Source organism: Sorex fumeus, unplaced genomic scaffold (genome assembly GCF_029834395.1).
Source record: "Sorex fumeus unplaced genomic scaffold, SorFum_2.1 ptg000122l, whole genome shotgun sequence".
Taxonomy (NCBI): Eukaryota; Metazoa; Chordata; class Mammalia; order Eulipotyphla; family Soricidae; genus Sorex; species Sorex fumeus.
The window spans coordinates 29,365,954-29,392,370 of NW_026606179.1; the positions used below are offsets into that span (position 1 = coordinate 29,365,954).

General features: G+C 39.5%; 1 protein-coding gene across 2 annotated transcripts in view; it reads left to right on the forward strand.

The window, feature by feature from the left end:
* PHKB (phosphorylase kinase regulatory subunit beta) overlaps positions 1 to 26,417 on the forward strand; it is a 278,679-nt gene that overhangs the window by 52,478 nt on the left and 199,784 nt on the right. For both annotated transcript variants that reach the window (XM_056136671.1, XM_056136672.1), the window contains 3 exons: positions 799 to 898; positions 5,517 to 5,624; positions 11,045 to 11,125. In XM_056136671.1, the coding sequence (XP_055992646.1) occupies positions 799 to 898; positions 5,517 to 5,624; positions 11,045 to 11,125 (289 nt within the window). The remainder of the gene's footprint in view (positions 1 to 798; positions 899 to 5,516; positions 5,625 to 11,044; positions 11,126 to 26,417) is intronic.

The following is a 26,417-nucleotide window of genomic DNA, read 5'->3' on the forward strand; positions in this document are numbered from 1 at the left end:
GAAAAAATTAAACTTATGGTCAGAAAAGTGTGTGTGTGTGTGCGTGTGTGTGTGTGTGTGTGTGTGTGTGTGTGTTTATGTCTGCATTGCAGTCAAAACAAGGGCCTTATACATGCAAAATTTAAAATATACCTCAGAACCTCATCTTTAGCCCAGAATATTTTAGACTAGCTTAACAGTTAAATTTTAGCTGTTTTTTAACAGTTAAAATATAAAGTATGATCAGTTGTTTTTAAAATCCCAAAATATAAAACTTTAATTCCAGATATGTTACGTTTCAAACTAGATGTGTGTTTAGTTGAATGCATAGTTGACTGATCTTTCACTCTGATATTATTAAACCATGGCAGAGCAAATGAGGCAGGTACATGCCCATCTTAATCTGCTTTCTTGAATCTAAATTACTATTGCATAAGCTGAAGGAATCGTTACTAAAAATTACCTGTACTCTGTAACAATAAATTCAATAAAGTAGAATTTTTTGTATAAAAATATTATTTAAAGTTTAAAGGAAAAGTTTTAAGTATCCTTATATGCAAGGAAATGAATATATGCTGTTTTCAAAGAAATTGGTTTATTTCTTTAAGGAGAAATATGCACAAGTTTCATGGTACACTTTTTTCTTTTTACTGCAGCATTACTATGTCTGCCAGGAAAATGGAGCTTTACTCTAACAGAATTTGTAGATGATGCCAGAATACAGGATTAGCCAGATAGTTAAATACTTAATTATCAAAAGCTCTGCTTCCTTTTCAAATGCATTTCCAATTTGTTTCATGAGTTATCTCTCTCACCCAGGCGTATTGATGATGACAAGGGAAGGACCCATGAGCTGGAACACTCAGCCATAAAATGTATGAGAGGAATTCTCTACTGCTATATGCGTCAGGCCGATAAGGTAAAACACTATATCGTAGATTGAAATTCTAACATCATTCCGAAGGATTAATTTGAACCAATATAGCAATAGCATCTTCTGGAGAAGAATGTTTCAAAAGTAGAGCCACATCGAGGCAGTTTAGCTAGGTTCAAATAGCCTGTGCCTTCCCAGCCCATGGTTTTGAAATCCTGAAACTGAAGGTACACCTTAAACAAGAAGGGACTGAGAATTGTTATTTTGGCTTGACTTTGTATTTCACATCTGGTATTTGCTTGATAAAGACTCAATTTCTCAGGAATATCACAATATCCTTTATTCTAATTGCTATTGTATTACTTAAGATCTTTATCAAAATTACTTTGGACATATGAATCTCTAGCAAAAGTAAATTTTAGTTTAAAAATATAATTCTTCATTTACAGGTTAAAAAGAGGGAATTAGAAGATTAGAAAACTGCAAACTTTGCAGGGTTACTATGGAAATGAAAGAAAATGATGTACATCATAAACCATTTAGCTTGTAAAGCTCTAGAGATGCGGTGTATCTATATATCTAAACCTCAAAACCAATAACACCACATAAGGTGCGCTACAACTACCAAACTTTAAATGTGTCTGTCAAGGAGAAAGGCTTGAGGTAGAAAGTAACCTGGGGGCAGTGGTGGAGGGAAGTTGAAGCTGATGGTGGAACTGGTATTGTATGCCTGGAACTCAGCAATGTAAACTTTGTACATCATGGTGCCTTAAAAAATGTAATTAAAAAATTTAACTTGTAAAACACTATACAAATATGAGGAGCTATTTTCCCTACTTAATTGTACCACTATGTTAATTTTGTGTCTATGTAGTAATGTTATGGTTCCCCTTTTTTGTGATTTACTATGGAGAATTTACGTGGTTTAGCAGATAATTATATTCATGGCTGTGGTTTATCACAGCATTATCAGCAAAGGAAAACACTGCCCGGGGCAGAGCCTGAAGGAAACTAAGTGCAAGCTTTCTCTTAGTGAGTTTACTCAGATTCACTTAATTTCCTCAGAAATATTTTGATATCACACATTCAATATTCTCTATCAGGAAAACTCTTTAGAGACTTGTAAGTTTAATTTTTAACTTGTCACATAGTCAGTGCTACCCTACTCTCAAGGAAACATTGTGAGAGCCATGAATTTCTGTTTTCTAAAGAAGCTAAGAACCAAAATTAGAATTGTTTATTAGGAAAAATAGGAAGTGGCACAAAGTTTTTGCTTTGTTGTATATTGCTTAGCCAATTATTTCTGGTCCTTTCTTAAGTATTATTCATTCTTCCTAAACCGTTTTTGCAAGTTTATTTTCTTCTGAATATAACTTGAATGTGAATATAGTTGTCTCAAATTCTTTGTTTTGTTGGGTCACACTCCATTGTGCTCAAGGCTTACTCCTTGCTCTGCACTCAGGGTCACTCCTGGCATGTCTTCGGGGACCATGTGGGATGCCCAGGATGGAACCCAGATTGGCCACATGCACTATCCTGTTGCTCTGGCCCCTTGAATTCATGACGTTACAAACAATTTGCATTTTGTTCATTTCAAGGGTATCCATAAGCAAAAGTGTGAGCTGTGAGAAGATATAGCTCATATTAAGATCAGATGATCATATATACCACAAATGTGAAGTTTGACAAGGAGGATATTACTAAGGTAGTTTGTACCATGAGGAACTAAGGTAGTTTGTACCATGCACTCAGTTCACTGCTTCCCAGGATATTATCACCTCTCTGGATGCCCACTACTTTATTCATGAGTCCGTACTATACTTGAATTTTTTGTATGGCTCAGAAGATAGGTTATATAGTAAATTATGAATCTTGTATTTGAGAGGCTCTGAGTTCAGTCCTAGTACTACTTGACTCCATGTGCACCACTGGGTATAATCCTGGTGTCCTCTTGAGCATTGCTGGTTGTGGCCCTGGTGGCTTCCTGAGCACTGCTGGATTGGCCCTGGTAACCTCCAAGTAACACTTTCCCACTTACCATACCTACAAACTGAAGTAACAAACCATTAGGCCTATACCATTGGGACCATCATGTGGAGTGATCCCTGTGCCCTACCACCACAGCACCTGTTATAAAAAAAATAGAGATAAATTAATTTAAATTATACATATTATATATATATATATATATTTGGTGTTTCCTTATACTAAAGTGGAGCACATGTGTAAACTCATTTGTTGTTTGAACTAAAGGCTCAGAGATATGCTTTCCAATTGACTAAGAATGTTGTTATCCTTAAATTTCTACTTTAAAAAGTGTTTAAAATACAAAAGTTGTTACTAATTTTAAAAATCATTTAAAATACATATACTCATTCTAGAATTCTTTCATGAGACTTTTTATACTTAAAACTTTTAAATTTAGAAATTAAGAATGGATTATAAGTATTACGTTTTTCTAAATGATGACCTATCCACAGTGTTTAATTTTCAGGAGAAAAAAACCTAAGTAATATGTAAGGAGGAAAATATTCTAAATTTCTTTTTAATTTAGAAAAATTGCTTCTTTTTTATCTTTATTTTTACTTGGACAATACCAGTCTTCCTATAGGATATTAATTAATGGCCTCTTATTCTTGATTGTTTCTTTGTGTACAATTCAAATATAATACACCCCATTAATTTTCAAAGCTTGTAGAGTTTGAGTCTTCCCCCACCCCTTAATTTAATTTTTTTAACAGCTTTAAGACTCAAAGCAAAGTTATATAATTCCCCCATCTGGGCAGCTTTAATCATTTAGTAGTTCTTTTTCGCCTGATGCAATAATTGAATAGAAATTTTCACGCCTGTTACTTGTGTATCTTGAAGACAGATGACATGTCTAGCCAAATGCAGCACTTTATTAAACTGATAAAATCTCCACTTTTAGATCCTTATTAAATGGACAAAATGTATTTTTAAAAAATTGACTATATTTTCTGTAGCACTGTCCTCCCATTCATCTATTTGCTCGAGCAGACACCAGTAATATCTCCATTGTGAAACTTGTTGTTACTGTTTTTGGCATATCAGAAACTCAACGGGGCGCTTGCCAGGCTCTGCTTGTGGGCAGGATACTCTTGGTAGCTTCCTGGGCTCTCCAGAGGGGTGGAGGAATCAAATCTGGGTTGACTGCGTGCAAGGCAAATGCCCTACCCACTGTGTTATTGCTCCAGTCTTATTTTCTGTATAAGATTAAAAAAACCATGTTTAATACTTTGAGATAATAATCATGGCAATGGAAAAGACTGACTACACTTATTTCTATTTAGGTAGTCTGAGACTACTTCTAGTAATTTCAGATTTTGAGAAGGTATAGCCATCTCACCTTCTTTGTTAACATTGTGTCTTGATTACTTTGGAAAGGACATGCTTACCTTTCTTTATTCTCATTTTCTTGTTGCTAGTGTCTTACTGATAGTTTCTGAGTTTTGTTTGTTTGAGGGACATACCTGGAGGTGTTCAGGGTTTACTCCTGGCTCTGTGATTAGGAAACACTGCTGACAGTGTTTGACAGATCATCTGGGTTCTCAGGGATCAAAGTCAGATTTGTGTCTTGAAAAGCAAGTGCCCTAACCACTGTACTATCTCCCCAGCCCCCTGTTTCAAAACATTTTTCTTGTTGTTGACTTTAAACATATGGAGGGCAGTATTTGTTTGTGGACCCTTTGGGGTTTAAAACTATATTAGCCCTCCAGAATAGTAATATCCAATAAACTTTCTGAGATGGTAGAAATGTTCTGTGTTACTATATTGAACAATACAGAAGCCACTATGGTCATAGAAAACTTGAAATGTTAATATGACCAAAGTTAAAATATTCATTTTAGTTGAACTTAGTCAAATGTAGATAAGGATTGCCATATTAGATAGTGCATTTCTAGAATCTTTTAAGATAATGAGCGATATAAACAATAAAAAAGTACAAGATAGGAATAAACATCCTGCTTTTAGAGGATGAAGCTTTAGATGGTACTTGAAGGTCATTTTATGAATGAAGAAGTTTTTGAGATGAAATTTCAAGGATAATAAGCATTTGAAGTCCTGAGGCACTTTTCATTGAATATCTTGTGAAAATTTCCAAATAGCAGCATAGTAGGATACAATTTCTGGAATTCTGTCTCAAAGTGAACCATTATATAAAATAAACTGCTAAACTTGTAAGCCATTTTTATTACATTAACATGCTCCTTGTTAACATCATGTGTTGTTTATAAAATATCAGCTAAGTACAATCATTTTGAACAATCATTTTGATTCTAGTTTTGTCTGTTTTGTTTCTTTGGAATGAGAATGAGACCCATCATTGTTACTGGTATTTGGCATATTGGGTACACCATGGGGAGTTTGCCAGACTCTGCCGTGTGGGCAGGTTACATTAATGAAAGAGCCTTGAATATGGAACTTTTTAAAATCTCAGGGCTAGGACAAAGGTGACGTTACTGGGGCCTACTTGAGGCAATCAGTGAACAACAGGATGATCGAGGTTGTGATCATTTCTTTGGAAAAAGTAATTTTTTATCCATTGCCTAATTATAGTTTTTTTATTAAAACTTTTCTTAAAAATAGTTATTTTGAATGAGAATGTGAATTTTATTAATATTTTTTTAAAAAAATATTCTAGGTGCAGCAGTTTAAACAGGATCCACGCCCAACAACTTGTCTTCACTCTATTTTCAATGTGCATACAGGAGATGAGATGCTTTCCTATGAGGAATATGGTCATCTTCAGGTAGAAAGAGAAAATTATACATTTCCTTTTTCTTTGTTTATGTTCTACATTATAAAACATTTGTGGTTAGAGTTTTAAAAAGACTTTTTCAAGGTAGAAGTAGAAAACCAATCTTGAAACAGAGACAATAAATCTTAGCTATTAAAGCTAAACTGATTGTATTGATTGAACTCAGAATCTGACTGAATTCTTAGTTTCTAACAAAGATAGGTAACTGGATGGATTGTATTATTGCTTTCTACTAAAAGGAGTTATGTAGTTCTTTTACCATGATTTACAATAATGTCACTTGTAGTTATCTGGTAACCATGTTATCTGGTAACCATGGGAACCCTAGGATATGGAGGACTATTCCTAGAGTCAGGGACAATGGATGCTCAAGACTCAGCATAGCGGAGACAAAGCCTGGACCATAGACTCTTAGTCATATAACATGTTTATTGGAAAAGGCAATGGTTAAATAGAGGCTGAGGGGATGTGCCTCTGTGCACTAATGAGCAGGTGTTAAAGGAAGTGTTATGAAGCTCTAAGGCAGAGGTAAGGTTGAAGTAATGCTGACACCCAAAGATGTCTATTTCCCTTGTCTCAAGCCATCAACTGCTGGCAATCAAGGCCAGTTAATCTACGTGTACTTAGAGAATGTCAGGTTTCCCTGACAACAACCCTTGGAGAAGTCAGGATTAGTGCATTCCCTACAGGCCCAGCAATCTCTAGTGGTGAAAGGATTGTGTCAGGGAGAACTCCAACAGTCAGTGACCAGGTTTCCAGCACCACACTTTTCACCAGTGTTTACTTCTCTCCACCATTGTTTCAGAGTCCCCTCCTCTCTACCCCCAATGCTTGATAAACTCAGGTCTCTAGACCAGTTCACAGGTTCTGTTGACTTTGACCATTTGTTATGCCCTTACTTTTTTAAATGCCACATAATGAGAGATCATTTTGTATCTGTTCCTCTCCTTCTGGCTTACGTAACTCAGCATGATACCCTCTACTTTCATTCACTTTTCCTATATTCAGTATAGCACTCTTCACAGTATCTAAGGCCTGGAAACAACCTAAATGTCCAAAGACAGATACCGCTCAAACAAACTGATGAACAATGGGAGGACAGTACTACAGTGCTACACTTATTTATATGTTTCAGAATTTAAATTCAATACTTAACATAAAGTAGATGTTGAATGATTGCTTGTCAATCTATTGTTTGTCAGTCCCATTTTCATTTGTGACTTCCTGGCATTTTCCCCACAAAAATGTCCTGAAAGTTAAAGCAGAGGTCTCTTGGAGATATTATTGTAAATTGGTTTACTATAAAAATGTGTTTAGTTTGTTTGGGATGGATTTGTTTTTGTTTTGGGGGTCAGGGTTTGCTTTTGACTCTGTTCTCAGGAATTACTATATGAGCCCCCAGACTGTGTTTCAAGGACCATATAGGATGCTGGGGATCCAGTCTTGGTTGGGCTTGTGCAAGGCAAACAACCTGCCTGCTGTACTATCTCTGGTCCTGGAAAGTAAATTTATTTTATAAAGTGCTTTCTGGGAGACTAGTGTCAGAACTGTAAGAAAAGGTTTAGTTGATACTGTCTGTATAGCGACATCACTGATATTCTAACAACCATGTTCTGAGAAAGATCACTCAAAACTTTATGTTGCTATTTATTAACTTTTTTTTGTTCTTGTTTTTGGGCTGGAGTGATAGCATAGTGGGTAGGGCATTTGCCTTGCACGTGGCCGACCTGCATTCGATTCCTCCGTCCCTCTTGGAGAGCCTGGCAAGCTACAGAGTATCCTGCCTGCATGGCAAAGCCTGGCAAGCTCCTTGTGGCATATTTGATATAACAAATCTTACAATGGAGATGTTACTGGTGCCCACTCAAGCAAATAAATGAAGAATGGAAGGACAGGGCTACCCTCTCAGTTTTTGTGTCGTACTGGGTGGCACTCAGAACTTAGTCCTGGCTTTGTGCGCTAGAATATTCCTAATGGTGATCCAGGAACAATATGTGGTGCTGGGGATAGAACCCTGGTAAGCTGCATTCTGCTCTATTATCACTCCAACTCTTATCAATTATCTTATACACCTTTATTGGGATGTAACTCATGAGACATAGAATTCTCCTACTTTAGGCTAGACAGATAGTATTGGAGATTCTTGGATGTAGCTGCAACAGCCAAAACCCGACTTGAATCCCCAGCACAGCATATTATTCCCTGAATACTGCCATGGATAACTCCTAAGAACAGAGTCAGGAACAGCCCCCCAAACCACTGATATGGCCCCCAGAGTTTCTCCCAGCCTCCCCCCATACACACAGAATTCACCTGTTTATTTATTTATTTATTTATTTATTATTGAATTACCGTGAGATACACAGTTACAAAGTTGTTCCTGATTGATTGGGTTTCAGTCTTACAATGTTCCAATACCCATCTATTCACCAGTGTACATTTCTCAACATCAGTGTCCCCAATTTCCTTCCTGTCTCCCCATCCCCCGCTCCTTACCAGCCTATCTCTATGGTAGGCTCTTTTCTTCTTTCTCTCTCAGCCTCTGTCTCTCTCATTCTTTTGGGCATTATGGTGTGCAATACAGGTACTAATGGGTTGTCATGTTTGTCCCTTTGCTTTCAACACTCAGTTCTTCTCCAGAGTGATCATTTTGAAATCTCATTATCATAGTGGTCCCTTCTCTATCCTAACTGCCTCTCCCTCCCCACCTACCCTTATGGGAAGCTTCCAACCCCAGAGAAATCTTGACCCTTATTTCAACTCTTCTTGGGTATTATTAGTCTCATACTATGTTTTTTTTTTTTTTATATCCCACAAATGAACGCAATCATTCTATATCTGTCCCTTTCCCTCTGACTTATTTCATTCAGCGTGATACTCTACATGTTCATCAATTTATAATTGAGAATTCATCTATTTAAAGTGTACAATTAATTCCATGACTTTTTGTATACTCACAAAGTTGTACAATGTTACCATAAAAAGTTTCAAAACATTTTAATTATCCATTATAGTAATCCTTTATTCATTGGCAGCTATTACCCATCTTCCTGTAAGTGGCCAGCCCAAGGCAATCACCAGCATCACCATCTCTCTGTGAATTAGCCAATTGTATACATTTCATGTAAATATATCATGCAGCGTTTGGTCTTTGTGAATTTTCATTTAACATAATATTTCAAAGATTTTGCTGATTTAGTATTTATTATTCACTGCATTTTGGACAATTCACACATCTCATTCAAAATTTTGTGAGAATCTTGTTAAAGTGAACATTATTGGTATAGGTTTATTTTTTGTTTATATCATGTATGCATCTAAATGAAAAGAAAACAATTTGTTTAGGAAACTCATTTGTTTAGAAAAATATTTCAAATTATATGCTATAGTAATGATTAAAAATTTATATGTCCCTATAGTTTCTTACATTAATTTTGCATTTCCTGAAAATAAAACTAGTCAGGAGGTACTTTTTATTGTTTATGGTGTACTGGCATAGTTCTAATGTCTTACCAAATAATTTTTGTTTATATATATATATTTTTAACAGAAAATCCGGCATTTTTTTATTGAATCACCATGCAATACATAAAGTTGCACACAATTGGATTTCAGTCATAAAATTTTCTAACACCTGTCCTTTTACCAGTGTACATTTCCCATCAGAAGTGTCCCAGTTTCCCTCCTTCTCCTATTCCCACCTGTCTCTGTGGCAGGCGCTTTTCTTCTCTGTCTCTGTCTCTGTCTCTGTCTCTGTGTCTCTCTCTCTCTCTCTGTCTCTGTCTCTCTCTTTCTCTCTCATTTTTTTTGAACATTACGGTTTACAATACAGTTACCGGACAGTTTTCATGTGTATTCCTTTACCTACTTTCAGCATTCTTGTCCAGAATGATCATTTTCAATTATTATTGTCATAGTGGTCCCTTCTCTGTCATAACTGCCCTCCACCCCATGAACACTTGTGGCAAGCTTCCAAACATTGATCAGTCCTCCTGGCCCCTATTTCTTCTGTCCTTGATATTGGTCTCATACTATGTTTTCTTTTCCTATGTCCCCCAAATGAGTGCAATCATTCTGTCTGTTCCTTTCCTTCTGACTCATTTCACTCAGCATGATAGTCTTCATGTCCATACATTTATAAGCAAATTTTATGGCTTCATTTTTCCTTGTGGCTATATAGTAGTCCACTGTGTAAATGTGCCATAGTTTCTTTATACAGTCATCTGTTCTCAGGCACTCATGTTGTTTCCAGATTCTGGCTATTGTGAATAGTGCTGCAATGAACATAGAAGTGCAGATGGTATTTCTAATGTGTTTTTTAGACCCCCAGGGTATATTCACAGAAGTTATATTGCTGGGTCAAATGGGAGCTCAGTTTCTATTTTTTGAAGAATGTCCATATGGTTTTCCAAAATGACTGTTCCAGTCAGCATTTGTACCAACAATGAATAAGGATCCCTTTCTCCCAGCATTTTCCCAGCACCACTTGTTCTTACAAGTGGTGCTGGGAAAACTGGGCAGGTACATGTAAAAAAATGAATTCAACCCTCTATATAACTCCATCCACAAAAGTCAGATCGAAATAGATTAAAGGCCTCAGCATCAGACCTGAGTCCATAAGGTATTTGCAGGAAAATATCAACCAAACCCTTCATGACGTTGAAGCTAAAGGCATCTTCAAAGATGAAACACCAGTGACCAAGCAACTGGAAGCAAAATAAACAAATGGGACTACATTAAATTAAGAAGCTTCAGCACTTCAGGAGAAACAGTTACCAAGATACAGAGACAACCCACGGAACAGGAAAAATTATTTACCCAATATCCATCTGGTGAGGGGTTAATATCCAAGATATATAAGGTACTGGGAGAATTTACAAGAAAAAAAATCCAACCTAATTTAAAAAAATGGAAGAAGAAATTGACAGAAACTTCCTCAAAGAAGAAATTCAGATAGTCAAAAGGCACATGAAAAAATGCTGTACATCACTAATCGTCAGGGAGATTCAACTCATAATGACTATGAGCTATCATCTCACACCACATCAAAAAGAACAAGAAAAACCAGTATGAACATGTATTTTAGTTAGATTGATACTACATAGCTGCATGTGAGGCAGAACTATTCCAATGTTCTCACTCCACAGTTTGGAAATATATCTTAGAAAAAAGAATTTTATGCAAACATTTTTGTAATCAGGTATTACTCGTCATAATGATTTAAGAAACTTTGGACTTTTATGTACAGAACTGGAATTTTATTATGAATTAAGTACACTGCTCCTTTTTTTTATCATAAGAAAGAAAATGGTTTCTATATGTCATTATTGAAGCGAAGGACTAATACATTTTTAACTTAATTTCAAAACATATTTTTGTTGTCTTAACCTTTTAATATTCTCTGTTTACAGATAAATGCTGTCTCTCTTTATCTCCTTTACCTTGTGGAAATGATTTCCTCAGGACTCCAGATTATCTATAACACCGATGAGGTAGGATTTTCTCAAATTTTCTAGAACTAAATTTCATCTCAGAGTATCTTGTTAAAAATCTTTTGAAACTAATTTTTAATTGCTTGAAAATAGATTATTCTTTAAGTTCATATAATCAGATATAGCACAGCGGGTAGGGCGTTTGCCTTACAAGCGGCCAACATGGCCGACCCGAGTTCGATTCCTCCGCCCCTCTCGGAGAGCCCGGCAAGCCACCGAGAGTATTCGATATGCCAAACACAGTAACAACAAAGTCTCCAATGGAGACGTTACTGGGCCCGCTCGAGCAAATCGACGATCAACGGGAGGGCCTATACTTAATCAGAAAGTATATATTAATATGAAAATATGAAACACTTTAAATTAATAAAGTATATAACAGGATATAAAATTAAATGAATAAAATAATTGTATCACTGTATCACTGTCATCCTGTTGATCATCGAATTACTCAAGTGGGTGCCAGTAGCGTCTCTATTCCTCACAGCCCTGAGATTTTAGCAGCTTCTTACTCGTCTTTTCCCAATGAATGGAGGCTCTTTCAGGGTCAGGGGAATGAGACCTGTTGTCGTCTCTGTATTTGGCATATCATACTCCACGAGGAGCTTGCCAGGCTCTGCCCGTGTAGGCGAAATACTCTCGGTAGCTTGCCGGGCTCTCCGAGAGGCATATATTTATATATTTTTCTCTATGATTTGTTGCCTACTGTCTGAACCCTATCAGATATGGTGTAGTAATAGTGGAAAATGGGTAGGAAGCATCCTATGAAGTGTCTTATACTATTTGCGGTGTGGTCTGGAAAGCGGCCTAGAGCATGGCGGTGGTTGGGTAGTAGAACTTGGCTGCCGGGGCTGAGTCCTGTGGGGCGGCGAGGGCTCTCACTCTCCCCACAGCCTGGCGCAGAGTCCAGTGGCATGGTTCTGGGAGCCTTATTTTATACTCTCTTCTGGGAGGAGCTTCCTGAGTTCTAGAGGGTGAGGAGATTATCTGGTGCTAGCAGACTTATGGGTGTGATTCCTGAGTAACTGGAGAATGGGAGAAGCAGGCAGAGGATCTCTATTCCAAGGCCCTGTTCAGTCCAGAGTCCAAGGTCATGAAGTTCCTCATTATCTAGGCTCTGTAGGACTTCTTTCATTTGTGTGTCTCCGCCTGAGCATCCAGAAAGTGGCCTGGAGTGTGGCGGTGGTTGGGTAAAGGAGGTCCACTGTCGGAGCTGGGTCCCTTGGGGCAGGGAAGGCTCTCACCTGCCCTACAGTCTGGTACAGAGTCCAGTTAATTGTAAAATTAGATTTTTTTAAATTTCAAATGATATAAACTAAGAACTTGTAACTTTGGAAAATTTTGGTAGCCCAGCAAAAATGCCCTTTCATATTGGCTCAGAAGTAGGTCTTTTTTTTTTTTAAGTGTTACTTTTTTGTAACTCATCCTTTTAAAAGGGAAAAAAGTGTGCCTCTTATTTGTTTCTTTTGGGGAGTCATCTGGCTATGCTTGCCTTTTGGTTTTGTAAAGAATCATCCAGGGCAGTGCTCAGGAGACCATAAAGAGGGCAGGGGATGGAACTAGTATCAGTTGTGTGCAAGGTGATCATCTTTCCCACTATGCTATTTCTCCTGTCACTGAATTAATACTTTTATCACATTGTTTTTCTGAATACTGTTATTATACCTTTTGTTTTGAAATTTGAAAAGAATTTATATTCCACAGTTTAAAAGTATTTCCTTCATAGGAACTAATGCACAAATAATTATACAGGCATAAGAGCAGACATATTTGACGTAGAGTAGGAGCAAAAAGCTTACATTTAATGAAAGCTCCATCAAGGAGTATAATTTAATATTTTCCTTTTCTGGCTCCATGTAGGGAAAACAGTTATATATTAAACAACAATATTATCTCTGGACTGCACTAAGGAAGGGTGATATAAGATTGATACATCTAGTCCTATATTTTCATAATTTATAATCTTAAAACTGCATCCATTTGTACAGTTTTAATTATTTTTCAGTTTAAGGGCCACACCCAGTGCTGAACAGGGAATACTTTTGTCTTCTGTGCTTCTGGTAACTCCCAGAAGTGCCCAGGAACTATGTAGTACCAGGGATTGAATGTGAACCTTCTGCATGCTAAGCATTTACTCAGTATGTTGCACTCTCTTACAGGCCTCAGTTGTTCTATATCAAAGATTAATTGATTATATTATACCCCAGGGTCTGGATTTTCAATTCTGTTCCATTGATCTGAGGCTCTGTCCTTTATTCCAGTGCCACACTTTAAATTACTACTGCTTTGCAGTACAGTTTTAAGTTGTGGAAAGTGATGCCTCCCATCTTCTTTTTTCCTATGGATTGCTTTGGCTATTACAGGATAGGGGAGTATTTTTTCATTTGAATTTCAAGAGTTTTTTTCATCTGTGTCTTTGAAAAATATTATGGTATCCTTTCAGGGATTGTACTGAATTTGTATAATGCTTTCCAGAGTATTGCCATTTACACAATGTTAATCTTCCTAATCCATGAACAGGAAATGTTTTTCTATTTCCTCATGTCCTCTTTTATTTCTCTTAGTAGTGCTTTATTGTTCTCTTTGTATAAGTCTTTCACCTCTTTTGTTAGGCTGATTCCTAGGTACTTGATTTTCTAAGGCACAGTTGTGAATGGGGCTGATTTTTTAAATTTCTCTTCTATTTTATTATTTGTATATAAGAAAGTCATTGGCTTTTGCTGGTTAATTTGTAGCCTGCCAGCTTAATACACAAGTATATTGTTTCTCAAACCTATTTTAAGAGTATCTAGGGTTTTCTAAATATGGTATCATGTTATCTGAAAATAGTAAGTGTTTGAATTCTTCCTTTGGTATCTGGATACCCTTATATGTTTTTATTGTCTAATTGTGATGGCAAGTAATTATTTTGCTGGACAGAAGTTGTGAGAGTGGTCAACCTTTTCTTGTGCCTTTACTTAGAGGGAAGACTTTTAGACTTTTACCATTGAGTATATTAGTTGTGACGTTGTAGTAAAAGGCTTTGACTGTAAGGAAAATGTTCCTTCAATCCCTCATTTTATTAAATGTTTTTATCATTAATGGGTTCTGCATCTTGTCAGATTCATTCTGTGTATCTGTTAGCAAGATCATATGAATTTTGTCTTGTCTTATATTGATATGATGCATCATGTTAATTGCAATGCATGTGTTAAACCATCCTTGCATCCCTGGGATGAATCTCACTTTGGCATGGTATATGATCTTTTTAGTGTGTTGTTGGATTCTATTTGAAAATATTTTATTGAGGATCATTGTATCTTGTATTAATCAGGCACACTGGTCTGTAATCCTTTTATTGTCTGTCTCTGCCTGGTTTTGGTGTCAGGGTAGTGTTTTCTTCATAGGAACAGTTTGGTAGTGTTTCTGTTTCTTCAGTTACCTGAAAGTGATTTCAGAGGATTGATAGGAGCTCTTGTTTAAAGGGTTGAAAGAACTCACTGGTGAATCCATCTAGGTCTGTGCTTTTCTTCTTGGGAAGACTTTTGATTATCATTTTAATTTTTCAATAGTGATAAATCTGTTTCAGGTGTTACGTATCTTTTTGGCTCAGCCTTGGGAGATTATTGGAGTTTAAGAATGTTTTCATTTCTTTAGGGTCTCTTGTTCTGTGTAATTTCAAAATAATATATTCAAAGTAATCCCTGAAGAGCCTTTGGATCTTGTGACATCCCCTTCTTTCATTTATGATTTGATAAGTTAGGGTTTTCTCTCTTTGTGAGTTTTGCTATTGATTTGTCAATCTTGTTTATTTTAAAAAAAACTTGGGTTTATTAATCCTTTGTATTGTTTATTTGGGGGATTCCAATTATTAATGTCTGCCTTAAGTTGTATTATTTCCTTCCTCCTATCTGTTTTATTCTCCTTTTCTTGGTAGTTTTCCAATTTCATCAAGTTATTTATGTGGGTCCTTTCCTTCTTAAGACTGCTTTTGCTGTGTCTCACACGTTCTGATAGCTTATGTCCTCATTCTCATTTTTGTCCAGGAATCTTTTTTATTTTTTTTTTCATTTTTTAATAATGTTATTTATTGAATTACCGTGAGAGCAATTACAAAGCTTTCGGGTCTAAGTCTTGTTCATACAATGAAACACCCGTACCTTCACCAGTGCCCATTCTCCACCACCAAAAACCCCAGTATACCCCCATCCCACACCCTCCCCCTACCTGTGGGGCAGATGATTTCGACATTACTCTCTCTCTACTTTGATTACATTCAATATTTTGACACCAAACCCACTTTATTATTTGAGATTTTACCCCAACACTCAGATCTGCTGAAAAGGCAACAGTAGACAATTTGTGTTCTATTGCTGGTTATGAATAACATATGATGTCGCGTGGCTGCAGTAGGGCCATGTGATTTTGAAAGTCCAAAATTTTAACACTTAAATCTGGAGGGATTTCTGCCAAAAGCCACTGGGTTTCAAGATTTGCTTCTGAGTCTCTGGGATCATGGCTGTTGAGCAGCTTAATCAGGAGCCAGAGAGGCCATTCATGGGCGATGACTTGCTGTCTCGTTGGGATGGGGAGACCAGGACCGGCTCCACCCCCATCCTTTGAGGCCCAACAGGTTTCGTCACTGCGGGCCCAGACCTGACTGTCCAGTGGTCTCTGAAGGATGGTGGCCACTGGGCTGCCAGGGGGAACAGGCCAAGGCACGAAACCTATTCCCACCTGGGTTGGCCCAGCACCGGTAACCTACTGCAGGGACTGGACGCATTTCTGCCAAAAGCCACTGGGTTTCAAGATTTGTTTCTGAATCTCTGGAATCATGGCCATTAAGCAGTTCAATCAGGAACCAGAGAGGCCATGCCTCCAATTATATAGCTGAGCCTGAGGTAGTTTGTGGGTGTGTTTCCCACATACCTAACTTTTGGCCGTTTACTTTCTTGGTAAACTTTGCCCCAAGATTCTGGGGTCTAGCCAAAGACACAGCAGCAATTTTGGGGTATCTGAAAGTCTGAAAACCTTGGGGCAAAGTTTACCAAGAAAGTAAACGGCCAAAAGTTGCCATCAGGCTGCTGATGCACTCGCCTCACAGGTACAGATTGACCTGCTGGCGGCACCATACCCCCATGTCCAGTAATCTTTTGACTTCCTATCTGATTTCTTCTGTGACCCACTCATTGTTTGGTAGTGAGATATTGAATTCCAGGTCTTTGTGTTATTTCTTTATTCCTGTTTGTGATTAACTTCTTTTTACAGTGCATCTCTTACTCTTGATTCTATGAAGGTACATTTTGGTGGCCAGTACCTGGTCTGTCTTGGAGAATGAGCATTTAAGAAGATTATGTATTCAGCTTTTTGGTGAAGAAAAGCCCTACATACAAATTGACTAAACCTTTTTTTTTTTTCTATATCTTCCTTCAAAGCAGTCTTTCCTTCCGGAGTTTTAGTCTCATTCATCTACCAAGAGGTGACAAAAACACTATTAGTCTTCAACCATTATTGTGTCAATGTCTCCCTTCATGTCTTTTAGCAGATGTTTTAAATATTTTGCTGGTCCCTTGTTAGGTACACATATGTTTACGAGTATGAACTCTACCTGATGTACATATCCCTTAATCATTAAAAAATAACATGCTTTGTCACTTTTATCTTTTTTAAGTTGATGTCATCTTTTTAAGTTGATGTCATCTAATAAAAATATGACCACTCTGGCTTTTTTATGGAGTTTGTTTCCTTGAAATATTGGTTTTTTTTTTTTTAATTGCATCGCCTGAGAAAAGTTACAAAGCTTTCAGGTTTAAGTCTCGGTCATACAATGCTCAAACACCCCTCCCCTCATCAGTAATTATTTTTCATCACCAAGAACCCATATATACCCCCCACCCCTCCCAATGCCTGTGAGGCATATGATTTCTACTTAACTCACTCTTTACTTTGAATACATTCGTTATTTCAACAAAAGATGCACCATTATTGTTTGGAATTTCCCCCCAACAATTAGAACTGCTGAAAAGTCATTGTGAAATAATTTGTTCTCTATTGCTGGCTAAGAAAACCATAGGATGCTGCATGATAGCGGCTATGAGATTTGGGATTTCTGATATTTCATTAATTAGTTCTGGAGGGATTTCTGCCAAGTGCCGGATTATTATGAGATTAGTTTCTGTGTGTCTGGTGCCATGGCCATGCCAGAGAGCCACTCATGGAGGGCAGCTCATGGCCTCGGTTGGGAGTGAAGGACGAGCCAGTTTCGCCCCCTTTCCCATGAGGCTGCAGTTGCCCCATCACCGCCGGCTCATACCTGGCTTTCCAAAGAGCGCTGAGGTGGTGGCCACCATCTTGCAGAGTGGTGGGGGGAAGGCAGAAGAGACAGACACCCTTTCCCTCCGGGGGGTGTGGCATAGTGCCATAGTTTAGTGTATAGTCCATTCACATTTCTGCTGCAAGCTGCTGGGCTCTGGATTAGGTGCATGTGCCTCTGGTGCCATGGCCATGCTGGAGAGCTGCTTGTTGGAGGCAACTCATGGCCTCATTTAGGTGTGAAAGATAAGAATATTGTTTATTTTTAAAATAAAAATAAATAGCCTTTGACATTGAGTCTGTGTTTATCCTTACTGCTCAACAATTGTTTATGTAGCAGAAGGTAGGATTCAATTTTCTAATCCATCCTGCCACGTTAAGTAGAAGTCATGAATAATCTTCTTCATTGCCCTTCTGGAAGATGTGATAGATCCATCATGATGTTGGAGGGCAGTCATCTTGGTTTTGTAGTTGGTGAAGGATAGGCGGGTATTACAAATGCTTTTCCCAGCTTCTGCCATATCTACCAGTACTGCTGCTCTCCTGTTTTTGAGGTCATCCTTGATGGCTTCTCTGCACTGTTTTGCCAGTTCGGATGTTCGCTTGTGGTTGCCTGAGGCATGTGCCAAGCCACGTTGGCGAATAAGTTCAAGAGTGTTCGAAGAAAGGTGGTTTTCTGTGGTTATCTCTCTCTTGGCATTCCTCGCACAATCATGGAGGTGCTGAATCATTCGATCGTATTCCTCATCAATGTTGTCAATGACGGCATCTTCCCATGTTGCCACAACAGAGCCAAAGAGCTCCCAGTTGGTGGTCGTTCTGGGAGTCCTCTTCCTAAACCTTGCATTCTTTTCTCCTAGTTCTGTGAGGTAGAATTTTGCACGAAGAAGACGGTGGTCTGATCCTGTTTGGAATTTTGGGACAAAAGCAACATCGGTTAGGCAAAACCGCCGATTGAATATGATGTGGTCTATTTCATTGTGGAACCGTCCTTCGGGAGACTCCCATGTCCAATGTTTAGATTCAGCCTTTTGGAACTGTGAGTTACCATGGAAGGTTTTGGTTGACATGATGAACTCAGACAGTCTGTCACCCTGTTCGTTCCATTCTAGGCCATGGGTCCTGATGTGGAGTTCATCGACTGATCTTCTTGGTCCTATCTTGGCATTAAAATCACCGACAATGATCTTGTAGAAGGTGTGATCTTCTTTATAGAACTTCTCCAGCTCCATGTAAAACTTCTCAGTTTCTCTTTCACCATAACTGGATGTTGGTGCATAGACAACAAAGATAGAAACTGCCGGTCGTGAGCCACATCTATTCAAGTGTAATTGTCCGATTCGGGTTGTTAGGCATTCGAATGAATCAATGCTCATGGCTAAGTTTGTGTTGACAAGGATACCGACACCACCGACGCCTCTTTTATCACATGTCCTAAGGAATAGTTCTTCTCCAGTGTCGAAAAAGGCATGATGTGATTGATGTCTTCTCGTTTCAGTCAGAGCAATGATGTCGTACTTGATCTTTCGTGCTTGTACCATAAGGTCTTCAATGGATGCAGGAGATGCCAGCGTACGAGCATTAAAAGTACAGACAATCATTTTTGTTTTTCTTCATTTTGTCAGCCTATTTCTGCCTTGGTATTTTATCAGCCTTTCCTTCCATATCCTTCTCGACTCTGCCATATTCAGGGTTAGGGGAATGAGATCCATTTATTACTGGATTTGGCATATCAATTTGGTCTATTTGGCATAGACCACGGGTAGCTTGCCAGGCTCTGCCATGCGGGTGGGATATTTAAAGGTACCCTGAAAACTTAGAGAAAAGTAAGTAAATAAGTAAAAAGTAAGTAAAAATTCGCGGCCGCGCGCTCCTGGGAGCTTGTTGCGATAATCTCTGGATCCTGGCCGTTGTTGGGGTTACACGGCAGTTGGAGGGTGTAACTGTCTAGCTACTGACAGTTACTACTACTACTACTACTAGCTACTACTCAGATCTCTTTAATAGCCACGTCCACTTGCCCACATACCACATACCACATGATGGATATGTCGTTCCCAATGTTCTCCCTTCCGAAATCCAACATGCCATCTCGTCGGTAAAGAAACAAAGAGCACCTGGCCCAGACAAGATCAGACCTGAACACCTGAAGAACTTACCATCAATACTCATCAATACATTGGCTCGGCTCTTCACACGCTACCTGTCTGAATGCAAGGTTCCATCCCAATGGAAAACCAGCAGGACTGTACTACTATACAAGAAGGGAGACATCCACGACATTGGCAACTATCGCCCAATCTGCCTATTGTCTGTCATCTACAAACTGTTCACTCGAGTCATCCTGAATAGGATTAGCAGAACACTAGATGAAGGACAACCATGTGAACAAGCAGGATTCCGAAAAGGATTCAGTACCATCGACCATATACACACGATTACTAAGCTCATTGAGGTTTCTCGGGAGTTCAAGATGCCGCTCTGTCTAACGTTCATTGATTTAAAGAAGGCCTTTGATTCTGTTGAGACGGAAGCGGTCATGGAAGCCCTAGCCAATCAGGGCGTACAAACTCAATACATCAGGATCCTTCGTGAGCTCTATTGCAGATTCACTACCAAGATCTCACCATTCTACAAAGAAGTAATCATCCATATCAAGAGAGTGGTTTGGCAGGGTGATACCATTTCACCAAAACTCTTCAGTGCCACCCTCGAGCACATCATGCGACGACTGGAAAGGGAAAGCATGGGAGTGAAGATAGATGGTCAGCAACTATACCACCTCCGCTTTGCTGATGACATCGTTCTAATAACACCAAACATCAGCCAAGTGGCACAAATGCTGAATGACTTTGACCATGAATGTGGAAAGGTCGGACTACAGCTGAATCTTAAGAAGACAATGTTTATGAGAAACAGCCTTGTTCCTGAGGCTCCATTCTCTCTCAATGGAACCACCATCTCCGAATGCAACAGTTATATATACCTAGGTCGAGAAATCAACATGATGAATGACCTGGCACCTGAGTTGCGCAGGAGGAAGAGAGCGGCATGGAATGCCTTCAAGAACGTTGAAGAAATAACTAAAAGGACAAAGAACCTCTAGCTACGAGGACATCTCTTTGATTCCACTGTTCTTCCTGTATTAATATATGCCTCAGAGACCTGGACCCTACGAAAACAGGATGAGAACACTATTCGGGTCTCTCAAAGAGGAATCGAAAGAGCTATGCTTGGAATATCACGATTCACTCAAATGAGAGATAGAATCCGGAGTTCTGATCTTCATCAACGCTCAAGAATCAGGGACACTGTCTCATTTGCCAAGACATCAAAAATCAGATGGGCTGGACACGTAATGAGGTTTACAGACAACTGCTGGACTAGAGCCATTACTGATTGGATTCCACGGGACATCAAAAGATCACGTGGACGCCCACCTGCAAGATGGTCAGATTTCTTCGTCAAGAACCTGAATGATCGGTTTGAGGCTCTGCATGTTCCTAGAACGAATAGATACCATCGGGCTACGCTAGCACGCAACCAGGATGAATGGAGACGTTACTGGCACCCGCTCGAGTATATCGATGAATAACGGGGATTAAGTGATTAAGTGATTAAGTGATCCTGCCACGTTGTTTCTCTTAATTGGTACATTTTGGCCATTGACAATGAGTGAGATCATTATCACAGAGTTTTGTGCCATCTTTTATAGAAGTTTGGCATATTTTTGTGTTTTGTCTTGTCTTAAAGTAGCCACTTCAATTCTTCTTTTAAAGTTGCTTTCGAGTCTCTGAAGTTCCTGAGCTGTTCTTTGTGAAGTTATGTACTGTTCATTCAACTCTGAATGAAAATCTAGCTTGATAAAGTATTCTTAGTGTACTGGTCATTTCATTTCATTTCATCATCCTGTTAATCGTCGATTGCCTCGAGCAGGCCCCAGTAACGTCTCTTTCATCCTAGCCCTGAGATTATATTCACGGCTCTTTAGGAGAATGAGACCCATCATTGTTACTGGTATTTGGCATATTTGGTACGCCACGGGGAGTTTGCCAGACTCTGCCCTGTGGGCAGGCTACATTCGATAGCCTGCAAGTTTGTCCAAAGTAGGAATGAGATAATAAGATGTCATAAAGAAAAGTTCTGATAAGATGTTGTGCGGCCGCAAACGCGGCCGCGTGGTTCCGGGATCTGGATTTTATAGTCTCTGAGTCTTGGCCGCTGATGGGATTACACGGCGCCAGGGGGCCAGGTGGTGGGTGTGACCCCCGCCTACTGGAATTTGGAGGATCTGGGTGGAAGATGCTCGGCTCCAATTCGAGTAGGCTTGGAAGTCTCGGCCCCGGAACCCGCGTGGCTTTGTCCCTCTGCCAGTACCTTCATGTGTGCGGAGAGTGGTCTCAGCATGGTGGTGGCTGGTCCTGGAGGTCTTCGGCTGCTGGAGCCCCGGTCGGGGCGGGGAGGAAAGCTCGACCCGCTCCCCTCCAAGGGGTCCCGGCGAGGGACACCCAGGCGCGGGGGCAAAAGACTGCACTGTTCTCGTCCGGGATCTGGATTTTATAGTCTCTGAGTCTTGGCCGCTGATGGGATTACACGGCGCCAGGGGGCCAGGTGGTGGGTGTGACCCCCGCCTACTGGAATTTGGAGGATCTGGGTGGAAGATGCTCGACTCCAATTCGAGTAGGCTTGGAGGTCTCGGCCCCGGAACCCGCGTGGCTTTGTCCCTCTGCCAGTACCTTCATGTGTGCGGAGAGTGGTCTCAGCATGGTGGTGGCTGGTCCTGGAGGTCTTCGGCTGCCGGAGCCCTGGTCAGGGCGGGGAGGAAAGCTGTGTGCTGAGTGTGCTGGTCATTTCATAGAATTTTTCTTTTTTTTACTTTTTTTTTAAAAAAAAGAGTACTTTTTTTTTTAACTTTTTTATATAGCACCGTTTGCTTCAGGCCTACAAGGTATCACTTGATAAATCTGCTAAATTCTTAAGCATGTTCCTATCTATATGATTTCTTTCATTGATTTTTCTGCTTTCTGTATTCTGTCTTTCTTTCATCATTCTAAATAGGATATGTCTTGAAGTCTTTTTGAGTCCCTTTTGGCTGCTGCCCTTCAGGCCTCTTGAATTTGGGTGCATGCACTTTTCAACTCAAGGAACAATTACTTCATTGGAATTACCCTCCTGGTCTTCAGAGACTTCAATAAGTCTTATATTATTTCTTATGAATTTATCCCAGAGTTCTTCTTATCTCCTATTCATTTGGGCTGGAGCGATAGCACAGCGGGTAGGGCGTTTGCCTAACAAGCGGCCAACATGGCCGACCCGAGTTCGATTCCTCCGCCCCTCTCGGAGAGCCCGGCAAGCTACCGAGAGTATTCGATATGCCAGACACAGTAACAACAAAGTCTCCAATGGAGACGTTACTGGGCCCGCTCGAGCAAATCGACGATCAACGGGAGGGCCTTTACCTTTACCTTTACCATTTGTCTGGAGGCCTTTTACCATATTTGGCTGATGTGTGGAGGTTTTCTGTATTTCAACTTCACTGTATCACTGTCATCCTGCTGTTTGTGGATTTACTCGAGCGGGCACCAGTAATATCTCTATTCCTCCCAGCCTTGAGATTGTAGCATTCCCAATCATTGGAGGCTCTTTCAGGGTCTGGGGAATGAGACCTGTTATCATTACTGTTTTTAGCATATCAAATACACCATAGGGAGCTTGCCAGGCTCTGCCCGCATGGGTGGGGTACTCTCCGTAGCTTGCCAGGCTCTCCGAGAGGCATATATATATATATATATACATATTTCTATAAAATATATGTGTATGTATATTTCTATGATTTGTTGCCTGAACCCCATGAAATATGGTGTGGTAATTATTTCACCTTAGAACCCACTAATTTTGTTCTCAGCTACCATGTGTTGGTGAGGCCTTCCATTGTAGGTTTTTTTTTTTAATTTCACCTACCAAATTCTTTATTTCTGTCATTTCTGCTTGTAGTTTTCACATATCTGTCCTTATATCCTCTTGTGTTTTATTACGTGTTCATTCCATTGGTTATATAGCTGTTTATTACTGGTTACATCTTCAGGGCTACCACTTTTGCTCACTAAGTGTGTTCGGTTCTGCATTGGCTTTTCATTGTGACTTTTGGAGTATGGAGGTGTTTGTGTGTGTGTGTGTGTGTGTGTGTGTGTGTGTGTGTGTATCTTTGTGTGTTTTGTCTGACTAGGTAACTAAAGTTTGGATGTCAATGTATGTTCTTTGTGAAATGTGAAGAAATGAAGTATTGTGTATCTGGGGGCTAATGTGGGTTCCTGACGTGGGTGGCAAAATGGTGACTTTTGAGTGCAACTAACCAGGGCACTTTTGATATTCTTATTACACTGTGATTTGTAGGTTTTTTGGTTCCTTTTAATTTTTTTAATCTATTTTGGCTGGAATATTTGGGGCCTATTGAATCTGGTTGCATGCATTCCTAAACTCTGAGCACTTCTTAATTATGCTTTGTTGATTCATTTTGTTCATTCCTCTTCAACCTTTTTTTTACTTTGTTTTCTTTTTATTTTATTTATTTTATTTTTTAATTTTTATTAGTGAGACATCAAGAGGTACAGTTGTAGACTTACAAATTTTTGTGCTTGGGTTTCAATTATACAATGATCAAATACCCATCCCTTCACCAGTGCTATTTCCCACCACCACGGATTCCAGTATCCCTCTTACCCCCCATCCCTTCCGTCCCATCCTCTTCAATCTTACCTTCTTATTTTATCAGACTGCTGATTTTGTTGTTGCTTTTTTTTTGAATGGGGGGGTTGCTTACAGCTGGCCGTGCTCAGGGCTTCCTACTGGCTCTGTCATCGGGGATCACTCCTGGCAAGTTTGGGGGACCATATTCATCTCCTGTACTGGGGGTTGAATCTGGATCAGGTGTGTGCAAGGCAAACACTTGACTTGCCATATTCTTTCAGCCACAAATTTTTATATTGTTTCTATTGAACTCATCTCATAGTTCTCTAATATTTTCATTTCATCATCCTGTTAATCGTCGATTGCCTCGAGCAGGCCCCAGTAACGTCTCTTTCATCCTAGACCTGAGATTATATTCAGGGCTCTTTAGGAGAATGAGACCCATCATTGTTACTGGTATTTGGCATATTTGGTAGGCCACGGGGAGTTTGCCAGACTCTGCCCTGTGGGCAGGCTACATTCGACAGCCTGTAAGTTTGTCCAAAGTAGAAATGTGATAATAAGATGTCATAAAGAAAAGTTCTGATAAGATGTTGTGCGGCCGCAAACGCGGCCGCGCGGTTCCGGGATCTGGATTTTATAGTCTCTGAGTCTTGGCCGCTGATGGGATTACACGGCGTCAGGGGGCCAGGTGGTGGGTGTGACCCCCGCCTACTGGAATTTGGAGGATCTGGGTGGAAGATGCTCGACTCCAATTCGAGTAGGCTTGGAGGTCTCGGCCCCGGAACCCGCGTGGCTTTGTCCCTCTGCCAGTACCTTCAGGTGTGCGGAGAGTGGTCTCAGCATGGTGGTGGCTGGTCCTGGAGGTCTCCGGCTGCCGTAGCCCTGGCCGGGGCGGGGAGGAAAGCTCAACCCGCTCCCCTCCAAGGGACTCCGGGAAGGAACACCGAGGCGCGGGGGCAGAGACTGTTATATTAGTTCTCTAATATAATGCTTATTTATTTTCAAAACTTTTAAAAAAACTTTTTGGTGCTTCCCCCGCTTTATCTCATCTTGGAGCTTACAGGGTTTTTCTTTACGTGATGTTGCTCTCACGCTCAGGCCTTCCATTGAAATTTTTAAATTCCACCAACCGTATCCTTCAATCCTGTAACTTCTGATTATAGTTTTAACCTTTACTTTTTCACGTTCTTTACCTATACCATTGTTTCTTTTAATTCAGTAAATGTCCACATTATGGTATCTCAAAAGTTGTTATCTTAAGAGGTAACTGGTTGGTGCTGGTAGAGCCTCCTGGGTGATTATCTTCACTCATTGTGCTTGGTAGACTTCTATGTGGCTTATCAATCTGGCTTCTGTGCGCTAAGGGTTAATTAATCTCTATAGTTCGTCCTTGTGAGTGCTCTCTTATGGAGCAGCTAAGGGTTAATCTTTTTGTTTCTGCTCTCCCAATGATGTTTTGCTGTTTCTGGTTGTAATTTTGTGGTCCAGTGTGGTTTATGGGGCTACTTTAAATTTGAAAGACATACATTAACAACTACTGTCACTACTGAAGGAAATAGAACAAGGAATTGTAAAATATTTCCTTTTCATAATTAGAAGAATTAGTATCATAGCATAAAAAAAGATTGAATTTTGTTTAAAATGGTATATTTAACTACTTTTCATCAAAATGTGCCCCTTTTATTAGACATATAAAGTCATCTCAAAATTTCCGTCATGAACATGCTTTATTGGTCAAAGCTATTATAAAGTCAGCTGAAGAAAAACATGTATTTCTTATTTCTAGCCTCTGTGAGTTTGCTGTTGTCTCTGTAGATGTGCTATAATGTGAACTGCATATATAATTTAAAATGTTGCAATAGTCATGGTAAATAGGGGGAAATTAGTTTTAATGATACACCTGATAACCCTCTATCCATTTTTCCTATCCACAAAGCTCAGCTGACTTTTTTTATGAAAGCTTTTATTATTATGATTATTATTGTGATAACATCTCATATGAGATTTTTGTGTTTCCTAAGCCTATTATGTGCACACATATTTAAAAGTTGGTAAGATGTCGAATTGGAACGAGAGAACACATAGTGAACCCTGATTTGATCCCCCGAGTCACATCTGATCCCACAAGCACCACTGTAAATAATCCCTGAGCACAGATCCAGGAATAAACCTTGAATACCACTGGGTGGCCCAGAGACTGTGACGATGATAACAACAATAACAACAACAATGAATGCTGTACTTTTTGCAAAAGCGTTATCTTCTTAAGAACCGATCCATTTACCATATACTTAAGCATGGCTACCATTTT